Raw genomic sequence first — 21,210 nt, forward strand, 5'->3', positions numbered from 1 at the left:
GCACTAAAAATATGTAAGCAAACAAATTGAGCGTGTACCAATGAAAGGTTCTAGCAGAATAGAATGAGAAGCAAATTAACATGGAATATACATGTTCAACATTCCTTTTGAAAGAGGAATCAAAGAGAGGAAACGACAAAATATGAATCGAACCCGTTCAGCAGCTGATGTGTTTGTTTATTCTTTGGCTGTAGTAAATATCGCCTTTTAAACCGTCGGACAGAAAAACGGTAACGGTATAATAGCAATAGAGCAAGGGTTGAATGAACTCGCTCGTCCATACTAAAGATGTTGTGATGATTATTTGAATACAACTTTTTAGATATTAGTACAGACGAGACATCATTGAAGTGATAATTTTGTTTCTATTCATCGGATCAAATAAACTGTAGAATCTATCTTTCGGGTAGATTGAAGTCAATGTGGTGAGTATGATTATTGAAATATTGAGAATGTACGAATCGGTGCAGGGAAAAATCTCCGAGTGTATTATCGTCGGTGACGATATTATCGTCGCTGTGACGATATTATCATCGCTGTGACGATATTATCATCGCTGTGACGATATTATCATCGCTGTGACGATATTATCATCGCTGTGACGATATTATCATCGCTGTGACGATATTATCATCGCTGTGACGATATTATCGTTTTCAACGACGATATTATCGTCCGAGCGACGATATCGTATCAGACGACAATAATATTGTTTTCCCGACGATAAAGTCGTTTTTTGCAACAATTATCGTCCGAGCAATTATCGTTCGAGCAACGTTATTATTGCCCAAGCGACGATAATATCGTATCATGCGAGAATAATATTGTTTTCCCGACGATAATATCGTTTTCTGTAACAATATTATCGTCCGTACAACGATATTATCGTCCATGAAACGATATTATCGCCCAAGAAACGATATTATGATTTCTGATATTATATTATCACCCGTGAAACAATATTATCGTTTGAGCAACGATAATATCGTATTAGACGACAATAATATCGTTTTCCGGACAATAATATCGTTTCATGCAACAATATTATCATTTCTGCCCGTGAAACGATATTATCGTACAGAAAACGATATTATCGCCGATTGAAACGATATTATCGTCCCTGAAACGATATTATCGCTGCTGCAACGATAATACACTCGGAGATTTTTCTCGTCACCGAATCGTATGCTCTGAGAGCTCTGAGAGTCAATAAAGTGATGCTTTCCACTGCGCTGCAATCTCTGCTAGAGGCTCGGCCTTAACTCGAAGAACATTTTTACCCCATAATTTCCCACGTAACGCACTACTCGAACATTTAATTTGCTGACTGGGAAAATAGATAAAATCGTTGGATATATTATGGGAGTACTTTGTGTCGAACAAATAACATAATATATTTACCAACACACAATTTGAAATGTGAACGACGTCAAAGATATCAGATTAAAACGATGATGAATTATGTTCGATGCTTTGAGCCCTTTTGCTCATTTTAGTTAATTGCAGCAAACATGTGAAGTTGATTATTTCTCTGGAATGAGGAACACGACACCGTTCAATCGTTCACAAATTACAACTCCGAAACAAGTCAATTAGAAATTCTTGTTGTATAGAAACGGTTCGAAAGCCGATTTTAGAGAATTGAAATTTTCGAAAAATTGTCAAAATTTCATTTTCGTATCGAAGATGTGGTTAGCTTTATGCACTTTATGTTGAGAGATTGACATAATATTGAATGTCAATCTCTCACTCAAACTTAAACATTCATTATGGTGTGTTTGTTAAGTACGTTGTATCGTTGGTCTGCTTTATATGGAATTAGAATCTTTATGAATATTATCTCCCTGGGGTGCCAATTTCAATTAATTTTTTGGAGAAAAAAAAACTTAATTTCACCAATTCACATCGTAAATGCGCCGGTGAGACGGCAGCAACGCCATCTGTTATCATTTCACTCGTTCACTTAAAATTCATATGAAGTGCACTTACTTACAGTGTAACACAAGGTTTCTGAAATGAGGCTTTTAAAATTTTCATTAATAAATCTTGCCGAAATGTTGTATACAAAGTTTACACTACGTCGATATGCCTGCACGTTAGTAAGCGGACGTGACGCAAGTCCACTACCAAAAAGTTTTAAAAAAATGTTGAGGACTGCGGAGCATATTCTAAATACAGCAACTTTTTAATTTCTCCCCCTTGGTTCCAATGGTACCCAAGGATATCTGGAATACGAGTTCAACGAGCTATCACATGTTACTGCAGCTTCAAAATTGACCGAGATATTAAACTTCGAAATATTGATGTTTGTATGAAAATCTCGAATTTTCAGATAATGCAAATTTCCTACGTTAGGCAGTTAGTTAGTTATTTAGTTAGTTCCTATGGAAAAGTGGATCCAGCAACTCCTAAACGTTTCTATAGATTTTCCTGAAATTTTGGTTATAGGCTAATAATGGCCTATAATAGCTGGGACCTTAACATACATTCAAAAAATACGAATTTACACCATTTTCACATTTCTTGGTTGGACTTTAGGAATTTCACGCAGATCGCCACTTTCACCAAAAGGAATTCACTAAAATCGGATCTGCGTCTAATATGTGAAGAATAGAACAATGGAATCGAAAACAGTTGAACTGTAAAAGCCTAATAGTCTATTGTTCTATAGTTTCCATGTTCAGCGACTTTCTGACTGCACTGTATATAGAAAGTGTAATGTGTGTGTCATAATTGTAACCTCCTCAAAGTTTAGAGCTTTGCTTTTTAAGCTCGAAATGTTGAAACTTCTTACAGAACTTTGACTGAAATGACCGCACAGCAAAATTTAAACCACTCAAATTCAAATTTTTAACTTACTAGGGAGCTGACGACGTTACTTTATTGTGTGAAATTTTGTTTTGTTTACACCATTCGTTTCTGTGGAGCTATTTGTAAAACAGAAAATTTCAACAGGAGTGAAATTTCACGTCCAGAGCGGATCTAATAAATACAAAATAGAATCGATCGAGTTGGAATTTCGTATTTTCTTCCAGGACTGAACACGAAACAAAAACATCAATTTGTGACACAATTTCGCAAAACCAAAAGAAAAGAGACAATTTAGTATAGAAAATGTCAATTTTCTCCGAAGTCAAAACAATAGGATAGAAAATAGACATTGCTTCCCCGAACTGTCATCAGACGACAGTGTCAACAAAATGTCATTTTCTCATAGCCTCACACCTCACATACGAAAATGTGTTTATCATCCACTTATATCGGTTTGTGAAACAATTCTTTCCCTCGAAGAATTTTCCCACAGTCGCGTAATGTAATATAAATCCGAAATGCTACATTTTCAGCTGTGCAGAGATGCAGATTTTTTTGTTCCAGCAAACTTTTCATTCCATTTTGTGTATCACAGCCTGGCTGAATAAATAAAATCTAATTAGAAAAGTAATTTTTTTTACATTCGTGAATCATGTGAAGTGTTGTGTTGCCACAGTTACATCAAAGGAAGAGTTCTTCAAATGAAAAGTCTTAAGAATTTCAGAGGAAACATTATAATTATTTGATAATGCGCTAGCTAACGGGAAAAGTTCTTTCAATTAAAAGTCTTCAACAAAAAGTCGTTTGTTGTTGTGTAATTGCAGCATGGTGAAACTAAACAGCTCTCAGAAAAGTGTGTATATCCTTCTGTTTAGAGAACAAAAGTATTGTAGGTACCATGTAACACGAAACGCGGTGTCGAAAAATGAACAAAATTATAAGTATCAACAGAACGTGCAAGCAAATAAACATTTAACTCAACACAACACTCTTGAACCAGTTTAGAATGCATTCACTGCCATTGTAATTAATTGATGGCATAACTTGTAGGGAAATTTCAACACATAGCGCTGCAGTACAGGGAGGTGCGGGAAAACGGGAAAAGTCAAAAGTGTACTGTTCAAAGACACTCAAATTGTTACAACTTTTCCATAGTTAACTATTTACAACATCTGAAAATCGTAAGAAAATGGAGTAAAAAAATTGCACAAAAATTCCGCTGTTTTCCTGACCCGGATCCACGAACCAATTTGAGTGTTTAAAATACCTTGAAAAGTATACTTTTCCTGTTTTCCCGCATCTCCCACTGTAAATTTTGCAACGAATACTTGTATAATAGAACAACGCGTTCGTTACGTCGTATGTTTTGTTATTTGTTTCATTAGGTTACACATTTGTCATTCGTTACACTAGGTTCCACATTAGCTTGTTTTCAAATGTAAATCTAATTCTGCCAAATTTAGAGAATGTGGAAGACTGTTTCAAAATGCAACGAACACGTTCTTACTGTCCGTTAACGTGCTTGATTACTTTCGTACACCAAGGCATATCTGCTTTGTTGAAGCATATCAAATCTCTGCGGCATCATACACAAATGTATTTTTGTTACAGAGATAAAATGCTTAAGAGCGTGATGCATCTAGACCTGGCCTCGTTGAGTCCTAGTCTTAAATATCCCAGGCACATAGGGCCTATGTGTCCACATAGTTGCATCGAAAAAGCTGAAGTGATTTGGAGACTCTGACCCCAAGTAGAAGAATTATGTGGCCCACACTACTGGTCCTTCTCTAAGAGAAACAAGATGCTAATGATGATGAGGACATTATATATTTGTGGATGTCGGTCATAAAAGAATGTAGGAAATGGGTGAAGGTCGGCTAGCTACCTTGTTCAATATCTAATTATTAATGTTTCAGACGGGATCAACGACTGCATACGTAAAAATCGACTGGTAAAAAAAATAATTTTATTGAATGTCACATGCGAAAATTGACCATTACATAGCAGTTTTCCCCCTGTGTAAGGGGGCAACTTTCGCATGGGACAGGCAATAAACCAAAATACATTGGATGCTACTAAGTAATTCATTAATTCGGAAAGAATTTTGTGATACTCAGAACAACTTGCTCCTGTAACTGTTTTATGACCAATGTAGTTGCATATCTCGCCTTCGCCTCAGATAAAAACTGAACACTTGACGAATAGACAGTTACCGAAGCTTGTTGCTTAAACAGCACATTTGCGTTTACTTTTATCACTAAATTGTTACCACAAGTAATGAACTACTTTCGCAGCATCCAATGTGAACGAGTCTACAAATGTTGATTAAACTCGTCTGTCGTATACACAATGCCACAAACTGACCATTTTACGAAATTAATATTTTCTTTTAATTGCGTGAAGTCCCACGAGAATCATTCTATCGATCTAATCATTGCCTTTGCGTCTATATTTAGTCCAACCACTGCTTCTACCACTTCGTCGCATTAGTCGAATCGGGTATTTCATTGAAAGACACATTAATTGCGCTGCATTTCGTCGACAAACAAAATAAAATGGAAACCAGAAGCAACGCAGGAATGAAGCCAATTTTTACTATCTTCCAAATATTGGCTTTGTATCCGCTACCTAACCCGACCATTTACGCCATCTTTACAGTTCTCTCATTTTCGGTAGGCATTTGGATGTTAGTATCTCTTCTCATCATATCGCCCATATTCACCAACGGATCCATGCGTGTTTTTATGGGACACGTCGTATTCATTATTAGGGCTATCGTTTCGATGATAATCATCGTCCAGACGTACTGTACTCGGTCGAAACAGGTGCAAATATTTCAGATCTTGAGCAAGATGGACACGGCATTTGAGAATGCATTTGGGAAGACGATTGACTACAAACGTTTGCGAACGAAATATTTTTTCAGATTCTTTGCGCCAATGCTAACTCTGGCTGCAGTTCGGATTTACTTCGTCCACGATTTGATTACGCATAACTCGGACAAATACTTTCGATTTTATTGGTTTCATTGTGTGCAATCGCTGATGGTTTCCCGGACCCGATGCATACAAGTCGCATTCTACGCCAATTTGGTCAACGACAGAATACTGTGGATACATCAAGAGTTGCGGAAACTTGTTCAGCAAAAGCACTTGTCGCCAAATGCACTGCAAACGAAAGTCACGGTTTTGCGACAGATTTACGCGCTGGTTTATGATGTCAGCGTATTGATCAACGAATCGTTTGGATGGTCCCTTTTGATCATAGTGGTTTCCTATTTTGTGGATTCGGTGGGTAATTGCTTCATGCTTTATTTGGTGATTGAGAATATAACGCCGAGAAGCACCCAAATCAGTGCCATTGTCGGATTTGTTAGTGTGTCCATTGCATTGATCACTTTGTGCTATTCTTGTGGACGTTGTGCTGATAATGTAAGTGTTTTCCTTGAGCTACATTCATTGTAATAGAATCGCCATGCACTCTCTTTTATTGCGCCTGAGTTTCCTCTGTGGGTTAGAGTAACATTTCGTATGTAATTCCATTAAGTATTGGCGATTTTCACGATCGGTAGATGTCACTGCTTTCTATGTATGATTTGCAACGAAGAGTGCGACATGTGGTGGTAGATAATTGTAACAGTCAAAGTGCCATATTTCACAAAGAAAGCGCTGACACAAGATTGTAGTGCAAAACATTTGTACCAATCAAAGTGCCAAGTTTCACGTAGAATGGAGCGCCGCCTGGATATTTTGAAAATCGTCAATAGACCTTTTAAGTTCAAAAAAAGACTAGATGGTCTGAAGGTATGAATTGACAGCTGTAATCGGTTCGCTTTTGATTACTTTCGTTCACTTTAGTTGAATATAAAGGAAAAAGTTCCAATTAACAGTAAACCCGAACTTTGACAACACGAAACGATTTCATCCACAGAGATGAATATAACCTAAAAGTCAACAAATTTCGTTGTAAATTTTTCGTTAAAATTTTCGTCGGCCTGAAAGCTGAGGCTAAATTTCCTTCTGTGGATGAAATTTGACATTTCGAAATGACCTTGGAACAAACCTATAGATTCCATCACTTCGCTAACTGTCAACTTCTGGAACCTTTGCCATTTTTATTAGAAAAATTCCAATGGACAAAAGTACAAAACGTTCGTCCAGTTTGATTTTCCAGAAGTAGAACCCCATAGTTTATGTGGTTCGTTAATGGTTTGCATTACCACCAGCTGTTCGAATATATTGAGCGCACTGGAGAGTCTGTTTTCTGTGTGTAGTCCCATTATTCTAGTATTACGCCATCATAATCAACCACCGCATTAAATTTCCAACTGTCGTAGAAAAGGCGTCTACAACGTACGATATTATTGGCAAAGTTCTGAGTCACAAAGTTATATGGACGACGAACTACCAATTGCAAGAGATTTTATTGCAAGTTCGTCATCAAAATGTCGTTATTAGCGCTAATGATTTCTTCACAATCGATATGAATGTATTGGCATCGGTGAGTATGATGACTTTATTGCCGTGTCCATAAATGGCACAGTTGGAAAAATTGTATACTCGTAATTTTACAGATAGTTTCCGCTACAATAACGTACATCATAGTCATCATTCAGGCGTAAACATTGGCAAAATGAGTCGTTTACACAAAAATATCTACACTTTCTATCAGGTTGCATCTGTCCGGGTGTGAACATTTTTCGTCTTACGTCGATATCGTGTATGGCTTAGACGAGATTACTTACGAGATTGGCTAAATATTTTACCGTTGATAGTTGGTTACAACCTTCAGCTGATTAAAATATTAAACAAATTTCCTTGAGTCTTTCCTTTCAAAATGGACATGGATGAATATGTTTGTTCCAAATAACTGTAAGCCCGAACTTCGACAAGAGCTCGTTCAGGAACGATTTTTTCTTCACTGAGTTTCGTTCAGTTAACGATGACAGGTGTAACTGTGAGGTTAGATTTCTCACGATGTATATTGGTCGTGAAATGTTACCCAAATGTCATGAAACTTCGGTGAAGTGAATTTACAATGGATGTGTTGTGGTCTGCGGATATAAATCATTTCGATTTCTGTGGACCATTTGATGATACGATATGCCAGCGTCGACAGTTCAAGAACAGAGATTTTCCGATGTCAAATCGATCTGACACCGACCTAACAGAACTGTTTCATAGAACGGATTTACATATAAACGGATGTTGTGCTAAAAAAGTAATCCTGTACGAGCTGGGGGCTGCAAGTAACCACAGTACAGACAGTATTTGCTATATTGCTGTCGAGTACATCAGAACCACCAAGTTTCATGTTGCCGGCGAATGTGTTCGAAACGGAAGGGGAGCGTATTTGGGAAATCTTGGATACGCGCAATTATATACGAACAAGATATCTTCTTGTCGACTATTTGGATCATGCACTGGAAATGTTGCTCGGCTTTTTTCAGACGGGGAATAAGTACAGTTGGCCCGCTCTCATCGATCCGAAAGATTATTAGGACACAATGACAGCGTGTCGGTACAGTGAATGAAGTGAAGATCATGTCCAGGAAACCATTCAATACTATTACGAGGCATATGAGGAGACGCCTGATGCAATTCAGATGATCAAAGAAATGGTCGAACTGGATGGTCGATCTTAGAAAAGCGCACTGTAGACTGTGCGAAAATATTTTTTTCTGACTTTTCATTGCGTCGAATGAATTCTGAATGAGTGATGTTCGTCATGGTCAAATAAATTTCTAAGAAACAAAATAGTTCTGTTGTCAGTTGTTTTTGGCACCTCCTTCCTCTTCATTTTGTATATAAGTTCCGTTCCCCTCCACTTTCGGTCTAGTAAGTTGGTCCGTTAAGGTAAGTTAAGGACGCAAGTGAGTATCACTGTAAAGTTGAGGTCCTCCACATTCATAATAAATAATAATTTAATCAAATAATTGCATCAGTGAGGTGGAGGCCCTCGTCAAAGTTCACCTACGTTCCATCGATTCTGAGAAATTTTTCGGAAGTCATTCGGCCGTTTGTCATACAATTTTTTGAAATTAATATTTTCCCCGATAATACTCGACCTCAGCTTTCCAACGAACCCATACACGCTCGTATCCTCGCCACCTTGCGGAAATGAAATCCGGACTGCGAAACCCCATTTTTCGACTTTTTCGGAAGATCAAAAAAATCTTAGACTTGTTTTGGGGCCTAGCCACCAAGGCCTAACTAGGCATATATAAAGAAGTCCCAGAAAAAATAGCGCCGATTTCGGTCAGTCGAAATTCAAAAGAATCCCCCTGTGGGAATGTAAACATAAACAGAAAATTAACTCGTAACTTTCACTAACGTATCTGAACGGCAAACGTCAGACAACTGTTAGTGTAACATTAAACGAATCGTCAAATCTTCACTGAGTGAAGAAAAAATCGTTCCTGAACGAGCTCCAACACGAACGACAACTATTTCATCCACAGACCAGATATGAACATAACCTAAAAGTTAACTTTCTCTGTGAAGTTTTCGTCAACCTGAAAGTTGAGGTTAAGTTGCTTTCTGTGGATGAAATTGATGAAATTAGACATTTCGAAATTACATTGGAACAAGATGGCGTTGTTGATTGAACGATAGTACAATAAGGTTGAATACGGTGTTTGTATCAAAGTTCTGAAAGAACAGGTTAAGACAACCACGAAGGCGGTTGACACCAAATTTTATAAACAGATAGTGTGAGAAATCAACTTCAAGAAAATATTTTAACGAAAAATATACAAGGAAATTTGTTGACGTTTGTCATCAGTGTGAATGAAATCGGCTGTGTTCGGCATGTCAACTTTCGTGTTTCGTGTTACTTGGAACATTCTTAAATCTGCGTTTCTTTAAAATGCGACTTTGTTGCGAGTTGAGAATGCATGTCCATCACAATTACATTAAAGTCGTCGATGTTAATGTACAAAAGACGAATCAGAACGATTCTCTAAATTAATCTCTTCTTCATTACGAGTTCGAATGGCTAACATGAGATGGAACATTGCCTATACGACGGTAATGTTATGACAGAAAAACGGACATTATTCAAATTTGAACACAATAAGCCCAACACATCCCATTTCATTCCGATACAACTCCTTTTTTTCAACCGACTCATTCTGCATTGATTGCTCTAAAATTTTCCCACATAAAATCTGCCAATCTAATCGGATTCATATGGTGAGTGTCAATGCCATTAATGAGTTCCGAATTACCACCCCAGAATATTACGGCCTGATGTCCGTCCTTAAATTGAATTCATTAATATGACTGGCTTTGCATAATCTAATGAAATATGCAATGAACTAATTAAAATCTATTCAGTCGAGGTGATGTTCGATGTTTGTTTACCGTACATTTGAATGGTGAAAATGGACGCGAAAATATCAATTTTGGGTCCAGCGTGTGATGTGGTAAAATTAATCGAATTATGGAATATTCTCACTCGGCGGAAGCAGCGTCAATATTTATGTGTATACGGTTGGATCGTCTAATAAATGTGACAAATAGTTAAAATTTCAATTACAAGCAAAAGGTGTTTTTATTTCAATTTCTAGTTCTACTTTCTGTATAAATTCATTAGTTAAAATTGTTAAAGCCTTTCGGTGACCGATAACTGATAAACTCATATCAATACTCATATCAATAACCCGCACTTTATCCCACAACTAATGGAATCCACAAATTCAAATTTAGTTTATTTGGCGGCCACTATGTATGGCGCTACAGTCAAGCTTTCAATATGTGGTATAGGAAGGTTAAGAGGAATCTACACATGGCTAAATTGTTGCCTACATTTCGGGGCAAAATTATTATTATTTTAATGATAATTTTGGACTCGAAGTCTTTTTCGAAAAAGTACGATGGTCGTACTTTTTCGAAAAAGACTTCGAGTCCAAAATTATCATTAAAATAATAATAATTTTGCCCCGAAATGTAGGCAACAATTTAGCCATGTGTGGATTCGTCTTAAACTAAATTTTGGTTTTTTCTACTTTTTCGCTTTTTGTTCTTAATGTTTACTTTGTTTCCAAATTAAGAGCAATCTACCCTTGTCAAATTTGTAGCCTACATTTGGGCACAAAAGTTTTACATTTTTGACAATAATTTTGCACTCGCATCCTTTTTGGAAAAAGTAAAGACATCGTTCGATGTTGAAATGTGTTAGATTTGAATAAAAAATAGAGATGTTTGTGGTGATGTAACTTAGGTCCATGAAAACTCAAAATTTGTGTCAATTTTCGTGGACTATTGAGTTTTTCCTAATTTAGGTTACATCATCACAAACCTTTATTCAAACCTACCACATTTCAACACCAAACGATGTCTTTATTTCTTCCAAAAAGGATGCGAGTGCAAAATTATCATCAAAATTTGCCAAGTGAAGATTGTTCTTAAGTTTAGGATACGGTAAAATATCTTGGTTCCACATGTCAAAAACGGTGCGTTTTCCGCCATTTCGTGTTACGCATCTTTAGTGTGTGTAAAAGTGAATCAAAATCAAATAATTTATTGCATTGCCGCGAATATATCGACATAAAACACTGTTTTTCGGAGTATTACACGGAACATTATTTCTGCCATATGTGTGATATATGTGACGCCATTATTATTTACCCAGTCAGTGTCAAATAGCGGTTTCTTCTCTTAAAAAGTGTGAAATGAGTTGTCAATTTCACAAAGTTAACCTCAAAAAATGTTTCGTTCAGAACAGAGAACAGGCCACATTCGTACCAACTTATAATCTCTCTGGTTCAAGCCGCCCCTTGTATGAAAATTTGTGTGGCGTCTCACCATCAAATACATTTTTTGTTCGATTTGAGCGCGTATGGAAATTTTGTTTTCTTCCCGGTATCCGAGTCAAATTTCCCGGTATCTAAAATCGTAAATTTGATTTTTCGCCACATATTTTTCCCGATTTTTTCGATTTCCCGGTATCTAAAGAATTTTTCTGAAAACTTCCCGGTATCCAGGATACCGCGGATAGCGTGAATTTCCACACGCGGATTTGAGGTTAGCTTTGTGAAAATGACATCTTATTTGACCGCTCAAACGGCAATGATCTATTCTATGACTGACTGAAAAGAAAACATTCTTATTACAAATGACAATTGAATGCTAAGTCTACTACTTTAACACTTCTTCTCATTCTCATAAATTGTACCAAAAAAATATCTTTTGAATAACGACAATCAAAATCGTCAAACTCCTTCATTGTCGTGGTCGTCTTATGCCTTCTTCTTCTGTTCACCGATCTCTTCTTCTCCTTTTCTTCTTCTTCTCTTCATAGGCGTAAATTCTGTTGCTCTCCGCTCAAATTCTGTTACCAACTTTCTTCTATTTTCTTTTGTCCATTAATCTTTGCCAGGGTCGTTGCAGTAAATTTTATCGGATTAGTTTTTCTTCAACTTGTACTGTAGCCGTGCCGTAATCCATTCTTTATCCTTTTTTAATCATGTCGTCAACATTTTCTTCTTCCTGGTCATAATTCCAAATCATTATCCGTTTACGTTCCGCTTTCGTTTTCTAATTATTTGTCTAACACAATTCACAATTCCAACACATAAATCCATAGTAATTTACTCAATCCTCAAATATTTGACTTGTATTCTGCACTGCCCTATTGCCGATCTGGGCCCATAACCTGTTAGAGGTTCCAATTTTATGGTGAGGAATAGAAGCAGAAAATATGAACATCCTTATTATATGACTAATCAAAGGCTCTATACCAGGCAAAAGTTGACCGATTTTTAAACGTCGGATTCGTTTCTAACATCCGCCGCTTATACAATGACAACAAATGAATGAGGGTGATATGGATTTTTATTGTGCGCGAAATTTTTGAAAACGCAAAAAAATTTTGTGGAAATTTTTTTATTTTTATATTCTTTTAGGTATTTCAGGTTTTAGGTATTTAGGCTGATATATATTTGATCTTTCATCGACGTTTTACTTATTTGCTGTGAAGTTTGAAACTAAATGTACAAGGTACTTCACACAAAACAAGTAAAACGCCCATGAAAGATCAAATATATATCAGCCTAATTACCAAAAACCTGAAATACCTAAAAGAATATAAAAATAAAAAAATTTCCACAAAATTTTTTTGCATTTTCAAACATTTCGCGCACTTTTGTTGTCATTGTATAAGCGGCGGATGTTAGGAACGAATCCTACGTTTAAAAATCGGTCAACTTTTGCCTGGTATAGAGCCTTTGGACTAACTGATACCGAATGAACAGAAAACATTCTTATTACAAATGCCAATGTGATTGATTTAGCTCAATATTTCCTTTCAATATTATTACCCTAGGGTAATATATCCGACATTATTAACTTGTGCAGTTCCCCTTGTCATTCAGCTTAATCGGTTTTCTCTTTTTCTATTCTTTCTTTCGAACCTTTGTTCCTGAAAAACCTGAGGAATTTGTCGACATGTTCCGGAAGAAGTCATATACCTTGTGACTATGTCTAGACATTTGTGATTCAGTCCAACGCAAAGTCTCTATCGCCTTTTGGGTCGTCAACACGTTGAAACTTTCGTTTTCGCTATGCTCAGCAGATTTCTGTTCCCACAAAAGTTTGTAGATGGTGTCCCGTACCGATAATTTGTTTTCTTTAAGATAACGACCAAATCGATTAAAATTCTCGTACGCGACGAAATTCCACTGGCTTAAAATGAATGGCTGGAACACGACAATTAATAGTGAATTTTATGAGCTGTCGATTAAAAGCAATTTGTAAATATCTACTGAAGTGAGCGTAAATCCAATTCATCAGAACCCGGGCAATAAAATAATAAAAAAATCGAAAAGAAACCCGATAAGAAATCCGCTGGCAGTTTAAATACGAAATATCTTCGAGAAGTTACTTTGGCGTCGTATCTTTGGTCGTAATTATTATTCTCCGGTTTTATCGTGTCTTGATGTGTAATTTAGAGTCGTTTGTGCATCGACCATTTGGAAAAAACGTAAACTTTCCATTCCGACCCAGTAGTTGATAAAAAGATTTTCGCGAGAGCAGATAGCTAAAAATACATTTGAAAAAAAAAATACCGAACAGGAAAAGTAGTGACTTTGCATAATTAAAGTATAAATAGCAGCGTGTCGCTTTCTAATTTCGTATAATTGGAAATACAATTCACTAACGAAGTGCGTTCAGCCCCCAACGGAGCTTTCAAACAATATTATCCAAAGCTTTTTTTTACAAATCGACAATCCAACTTGAATTTTATTGAGTTCAACAAAAAAAACTGAACGAAACGAAACATAAAAATAAAAACAGAAAAACTTCAACGGCAAATGTGAATTGAGCAAATAAAATTGGAAAAACAGAATCGTTTCGAGTGTTGCACACTGCAGTGACAAGCGTGTATATAAAGGAAGAACGAAAACACTTAATATCAATCGTTTGTTCGTAATAATAATCCGAGTGAAAAGAGTTGTCTTGAACGAAAAATTCTATTTGGAAAGAAAAAGGGAAAATTTCTGCATCCAGAATGAGGGCGTTAATTGCTTTCCTAGCAATATTCCTGCTTTGCTTTGATTTATCTAATGCACGTGCCAACGGTGATACCGGTGCACATCGTACTCCATCCCAAATCGTCATGGATTCGGTTCCAATCGCTGGTATGTTTGGGGTCATCCATAAAGGACGTCCGCACTATGGGGGTGAGGGGAGGTTCGCCAAAGTGTGACCGCCATACATTTGTGTAGTGGAAAAGTGCGGACAAGGGGGGAGGGGGGGGTCTAAAATTCCAGAAAAATCACGGACGTCCTTTATGGACGGCCCCTTTTAATTAAAATGCATCAATGTTCGACGTAATTACTATCGAAATTGTTGCCAGTTTTATTGTTCAATTCGGCTGAGGAGCCATATTCGCTCCACTGGGTACGAATTGCAACAGAGTGCGTTTCATTTGAAATATTTCGAATTCGAAATTCGTAGTAGAAATGGGTTCGACCAGTGAAACTACGTTGGTATTGTGTCTAGGAAGTATATTCGTATAAAAACCTACAGTCAGAGACAGTGAAATTTCAGCATGAATTTGCTACAGCTGTTTTTTACCTGATCCACACATACGATAAAAACGGTTTTGATTGTTTGTGTGGACCAGCTGAAAAACAGCTGAAGCAAATTCATGTTGAAATATCACTGCCTCTGACTGTAATGTTCCTAATAGAGAATCGTTTGATTCACATTTTGCAAACGTAAAATTTGATTTTCGGGTGTGTTAAACCAACGCACTTCAAGCAAAAGTGCTATTAATGGCAGCTACTACTTCGTATGAAAAGTGTCCGAATTTTTTTTACGGTCCCAAAATTTGTTCGATACACTGTCCAGTTTCAGTACCCCATTTAAAGTACTACTCATGCTTGAAGTGCGTTGGTTAAACGCATAGACGAATAGTTTCCCTTTAGGCAAAAAAAACACAACTTTGTGTTGCTCATATAGACAGATAACGGATGTAAATGAGAACCTTCTGTACAGGCAAGTTGAGGTGGAGAAGTCAAGCTTTCCGGTAGCTTCTTTGTGCTTTTTCCTTACGTAGTGGATTTTAGGGAGAAGAAGAGAGACGAAAGAATGTTGGGAGTTTAATATTCCATGAAAGACAATAGATCGTCTTCAAGTTACGGTACTTTCAAACGTAACCTCACATTAGATTCGTTGGGTTTTATTTAACACAAGGTTTAATGTCAAAAATGAGCTGCCATTTGAATAATAAGCTTAAAATCCTGTATACGTGGATGGCATTTCAAGCGGCCTTGAAGATGATCTATATGGCACTAAATACATTCATGGTACTAGGTTCGCATGGACCGCTTATGACATTTGCAACATAAGTTATCAAAAATGAAATAATTTACCTTCAGACAATCCCACTACCTCGAACAAATGGCACCAAAGCCCCTCATCTTTCCTCCAATAATATCACGGGCGAATAGTATCTGTGGCATTATTAACGGCATCCACAGTATTGAATTTGCAACAACTTCTCAAATTCTTCTAAATTAACCTGGATATTATGTGAACATTCTCTGTAGATAATCAATTTGTCTGCAAAATAACTCAATCAGATACATTGTAGCCATTGTAGCCATTTTAGTAGAATATTTCGATGTTTTCAATATTAAGGGCTGGTTGAATTGTTGGGTGCTTTACATAGCCAACAGCTAAAACATGTTTATTGTGGAAGTGAATGGCCAATTTTTAACACGCTGGAAATTCAGTTATTTGTTTTAGGCCCACGAGCAATTTTGCGTTGATGGGATCGACAATAAAGCTCGCCATTAGTTGCATGTTAGTACGTGCGCGTATTCACCTGTGAAAGCAAGGATGGCGCCACTTGACAAATGAGTACTAGTTCTGTGTTGAACCGTATAATTGCTATGAAAACAAACAAATATCGCCACTTTAGAAGTACTCATTTATCTGACGCAACACTCGTCCTATTTTGCTAAGCTTTCCATTGTTTAGTCTGCGGTGAATATTTGATTTCAATGGAAAAAGCAACAAATTGCTCATGAAATTTCTGAGCAAAGCGAGCAATGCCTGGTACCATTGACATTTTTGTCAACTTTTGTCTTACATTTTTTTTACGATTCTGCCCTGCAAGGCATTTGTATTGTAAATTGGTCTTTTTTCGTCAATAACTTTGGTTTCGAAAATGACTTCATTTAGAGGTACACAGACAATATTTACCTATGAATAGGCGACTAGCCTTCAGTTGTTTTTTTAATGAGCTTTTTCGCTATTCGTGCTCACGTTTTACACAAAGTACTGGTACAGTCTGATTACAAAGTAGATTTTCCTTTTTTTATGTAAAATGAAAGCAAAATAAAACGATCGAGTCTGGTTTGTGACAATTGAAATTCAATTGTCAAAAACTGGATTCGATCATTTTATTTTGCTCTTACTTATGGCGCTTGCACATAACCGTATTAATTTTCCTTCGTTTCCATCTTTTGCAGACAGACCAAACTTTGTTGCCTATCACATTTCGATAGCCTTAAACGAAAGAAGTCGAGACGATGTCGTTTTCAAGCCAGTTCTCGAAACAATACCATCCGAAAAACGTGCAGAATTTTCGGTAAGTACATAAACAAATGACAGAAAAAAATGAAATCTCAACTTTTCTTACCACACACACACACACAGCACATTCAAATTATGTTGTGCTGTAACCATTAGCTCTTGGGATGGAAACTCATTTTAAAATAACAAACTTAATGAAAATCCACTCCAGTGGAAATGTAAATCATTTGAACAACGTTGTCATATTGCAGATGTAAGCATTTGTAGCAACAATAAAAATAATAAATTCAATTCAATATGCATGGGGTGGTCTTAAGATTGCTCTATATAATAGTTGCACGGGTGAATCAACTAGCAAACGATTAGGAAGTTATTACAGTTACATAAATGTTGGTTCTTGCAAGATGGTATGACTGTCTTTTACGGACAATTTGTGTAATAGGCGGTCTCGCATCATGTTCAAGTTGACCAAAAAAGATTAACTTAACGACACTTGAATGAAATGTCAAGAGATGGCGTTCCGGAAAATCTTTTGTCTAAAATTTTTCTTACGGTACTGCCATCTGTAGCGCAATTGAAGCGTAAATTTATTTAATTTTGGTCAATTTGTAACTGCACATCACTGCTCTAGCATAACACTGAATTGTCAAGTTTCTAATTTGGAGGATTCAGTAATAAGAGCTGCCGCGTAGGATTGCTTGTATTGTATGTTTCGTAAAGAATGTCTAAAAACTGATTGAGAAATTACATTTGTTCCACAAGCTAAAAAATGCTTGCGAAATAAATTAAAATGAAATGAGCTGCAACGTCATCTGTTTACGATTCGTCGTGTAGTTTTGCTTAGAATTAGCCAGATGGCGTAGTGCCTACACTACATTGATTCGATTTTGCAATAATCTTTCAGATTGTTGAGCAAATGTAATTTTTCAATAATTTCTCAGACATTCTTCACGGATACTAGCCTTAAACTAACATAACCTAAAAGCGAAACAATGTGACTGAGTTTCGTTAAGTTTTTCTCTCGTTCATACAGCTTTCGTGATGTCTCACATTATAGACAGCATTGAACATGATGTATATCCTCGTAATAATGTACACTGGGTGCCAATTCTCATTAATTTAATTCGTAACTTGACAGTTGTCTTCTTAAATTACGAATTGTATTTACCACTCTTAAGTATGGTTTCCACTCAACAAAAAGTACTTCGTGTGAGAGCCGTGAGAGAGCGAGCTGTCAAGAGTGTCAAGTAAAGCAAAAATTGAAGCAATTCAATTTTGTCTCTCTCACGGGGAGTACTCCAAAAGAAATCCCTCAAATTAAACACGTCCAGCCGCTGGAAACTACTTTTTCTTTACAAATGTCTCCCTTTGCAACACAGAAATAAATATCACCTCAGGCCACCCTAAAATGAACATCGGCTGTTTGTTATTTATAATGTCCTATATACTCTGCACTCTCCACGTTCTTCGAAATTTTCTTGATATAAATCTCTACGATAAACAAAGTGCAACGTTAGGTAATTTGACTTTCTGTTTACTCTTTTTACGTTCATGTTTATCTTCGTACACCACAAGTATACTTTTCGCATGTAAAATCCTTCTATCCCGTCCCTTAATACATTATTCATAAATAATTATATTGCAACGCAGTTAACGGTTATGGCTTCGTATTTTAAGAGGGGGACGGGATATTTAGTTCGGGTTGCCGGTTGGAACTGAACTGAGTTTCGCCAACTTTCGAAGACTTTCCGAGTCAAAAGACTTTAATAAAACAATTTAACATAAATGAATGCAAAATGTTCTCCATATCAAAATAAAACGTATAATAACGATAGGATAACCATCTCATGCAACCCCGGTTTGCGTGCGCGATGCTTCTTCGTGTAATTCTTTCACCATCTTTTAAAAAGTTAAATTAACATATTTAACGCTGAAAGCATTTCAATCGAAACTTTGTTTTACATTTTTACATTCCATCTATATCATTCACACCAGCAACACTGTAACATGATATGATTCCAATTTCCAGAGAATTTCAACTCCACCGAACTTTTCCACTAATTTACTAGATTGGACCGAATTGGAATTGGTGCCATTTAAGAACGGCAACCAGGGTATACCGGGCGAATTGTTGGGTGTTAAAGCTGCGGCTCATGGTGCTGAGGTGATGAATGTCTGCTTCCCCAACGGATGTGTTGATCCAAATGATGCTGGATATTTGTGTTGTCCATTCTAAACCATTTTACTGAATAAATAACCTTAATGCACACACACACCCTTTTTTGACCGTACGCCACTGAGAATAATGGAAACATTTACTCTAACTGTCAGATAACTTATTACGGCAGCTCACCCTTCGACTCTGTTGGGAGTTCTGCCCTGGACCTATCAATTATTTGATTTTAATTTGACTTAACGAAGACGATCGATCCGCTAATAAAATAAACGCTGGACACTGAACGGTGCTTGTGAAGCAACATGATTCATTGGCACCACAACCATGGTGAAAACTGAAGAGAAATCGGAAATTAATGCACAATTGCACAACGCTAGGTCGCAAAAAATCAGTGAACTCGTTGTAGTTTCGATGTAATTGTATTTCTAGGGCTCACACATTGTTTGTCGTATGCAAAGTATATAAACACTGAATGAAGGTAATGCAAACCCGCAGCGGATCAGAGAAATAACGGAGCTCGACTTTCAGGTAATTTCATTTTTGTAATGTTGCCATCGTCATATTTTCTTGTGACTAACGTTGCTGCACCTGCTAAGTTTGTATGGAATCCAATTCACCTCACCACTAGGTGCGACTTGACGCAAACAAATTTACTATGCGTGCAACATAACGAAACTAAATTCCCAGAAAGAAGATGTTAGGCAAGGCAAGCACCGTCTTCATGATCTAGAGGTGTCTTTTAACCTGTTCTTTCAGAACCTTGGAAAGTAGTTACTGTGTACTCACATAAAAAGTTGAAATTCTTACCTGTAGCAGGTAACTTTGTCTCCAGGTAATCTAGAAAAGCTGTTTTTTTATGAGGCGCTACAGCCGTGACAGCTTTTGTAGATTACCTGGAGACAAAGTCACCTGCTACAGGTAAAAATTTCGACGATTTCAACTCTTTTTTGTCATGGTGCGCAAAATATATTAAACCTGAGACAGAGAAATGTTAAGTTGGTACGCATGTGGCGAGATAGAAGGAAGGTGCCAGCTGTCATTTACATGTTCCTTCTATCTCGCCACATGCTTAACAACTTAAAATTTCTCTGACTGAAGGAATTCGCTTACGTCAAGTTAGTAGTGAGGTGCAACAACATTTGTCACGAGAAAATGTGACGATCGAAACATTACAAAAACGAATTCACCTGAAAGTCGGGATCAATTGTCTTTTATCAGCTGAGGGCTTGCATTTACCTTCAGTGTTATTATACTTTGCTTCCTTGTATACAATTACACTGAAACCATTAACAGTGATTTTTGCCTCCTAGCAAAATGACGACAAACCGAGGGTACAACGTTTGTCACCTCTTTGCTACGAGGCAAAAAATCATTTCCATTTCCGATTTTCTTCGATTTTTAGCATTGTTTTGGTGGCACTGACTCTCAACATGTCGCAGAGAGAAAATGACTTGTCACTTTTCACAGAGCAATTTTTAGCGTCCCATTGTATTTACTGCAAAGGGAAGTAGAACCCCTCGATTTTCATTATTTCAGTTGGGTACTGTGAAAGGAGAGTGTGAGATATTCTTAATGTAATGCCCTCTGTTTTGCGTCTTTAGCTTACAGAGTCGAGAGTTTATTATTGTTAGTAAAGTAACGCAAAGTCTACAATATTCATGTGTATATCAATATTGTGTGACCACATTGCAAAAATTGTTTTTATTTTTTTATTTTTTATTCCATAGATACCGCAATATCTTTGTAACGTTCATGATTTATTATGCCCCCACAATAAAATTCAATTTTATCGATTACGATAGCGAGAGTCTTAATGCCATCCGTTCCTTTTGTTTTACTGTGTCAAAACAATTTTTAATTTATTGTAATGCACGCTATCCACAACAGACGACCACTTAAATGTGCTATTTCATGCGACGCTAAAATAAACCGTAATAACAAAAAAAAAGTTTGCGAAAAATGTGGATTCGGTTCGTCATCACTCACACACCGTTCTTTTAATAGCAAACGGAAGTTAATGTGAACGAAGGATGATTGATTGGAAAAAATTTTCGACGAGCTTTGATGATGATGATGCACATGAAAATAAATGCGGTAATGATGTCGGTTTCGATGGGAGATTTAATGGAGGTGATTGCGGCGAGTGTGTGGACACCCAGCGGACCCAGTCATTAA

General features: G+C 36.8%; 1 protein-coding gene across 1 annotated transcript; it reads left to right on the forward strand.

Moving 5' to 3' along the window:
• The first annotated feature begins 13,644 nt into the window (after positions 1-13,644).
• On the forward strand, positions 13,645-19,135 carry LOC119077514. The gene is made up of 3 exons (XM_037184748.1): positions 13,645-14,452; positions 16,796-16,914; positions 18,889-19,135. Exons 1-3 carry the CDS (start codon positions 14,323-14,325, stop codon positions 19,093-19,095), a joined length of 456 nt encoding a protein of 151 aa, XP_037040643.1. The 5' UTR covers positions 13,645-14,322; the 3' UTR covers positions 19,096-19,135.
• Positions 19,136-21,210: the final 2,075 nt, after the last annotated feature.

Source organism: Bradysia coprophila, unplaced genomic scaffold (genome assembly GCF_014529535.1).
Source record: "Bradysia coprophila strain Holo2 unplaced genomic scaffold, BU_Bcop_v1 contig_235, whole genome shotgun sequence".
In the NCBI taxonomy this organism is placed as follows: domain Eukaryota; kingdom Metazoa; phylum Arthropoda; class Insecta; order Diptera; family Sciaridae; genus Bradysia; species Bradysia coprophila.

What these genes read in the sequence shown, in the direction of transcription:
- LOC119077514 (XM_037184748.1), top strand. Translation starts at nt 14,323, where the DNA reads ATGAGGGCGTTAATTGCTTTCCTAGCAATATTCCTGCTTTGCTTTGAT. An exon ending in GGATTCGGTTCCAATCGCTG is followed by an intron (nt 14,453 to 16,795) that starts GTATGTTTGGGG and finishes CATCTTTTGCAG; the next exon opens with ACAGACCAAACTTTGTTGCC. An exon ending in AAAAACGTGCAGAATTTTCG is followed by an intron (nt 16,915 to 18,888) that starts GTAAGTACATAA and finishes TCCAATTTCCAG; the next exon opens with AGAATTTCAACTCCACCGAA.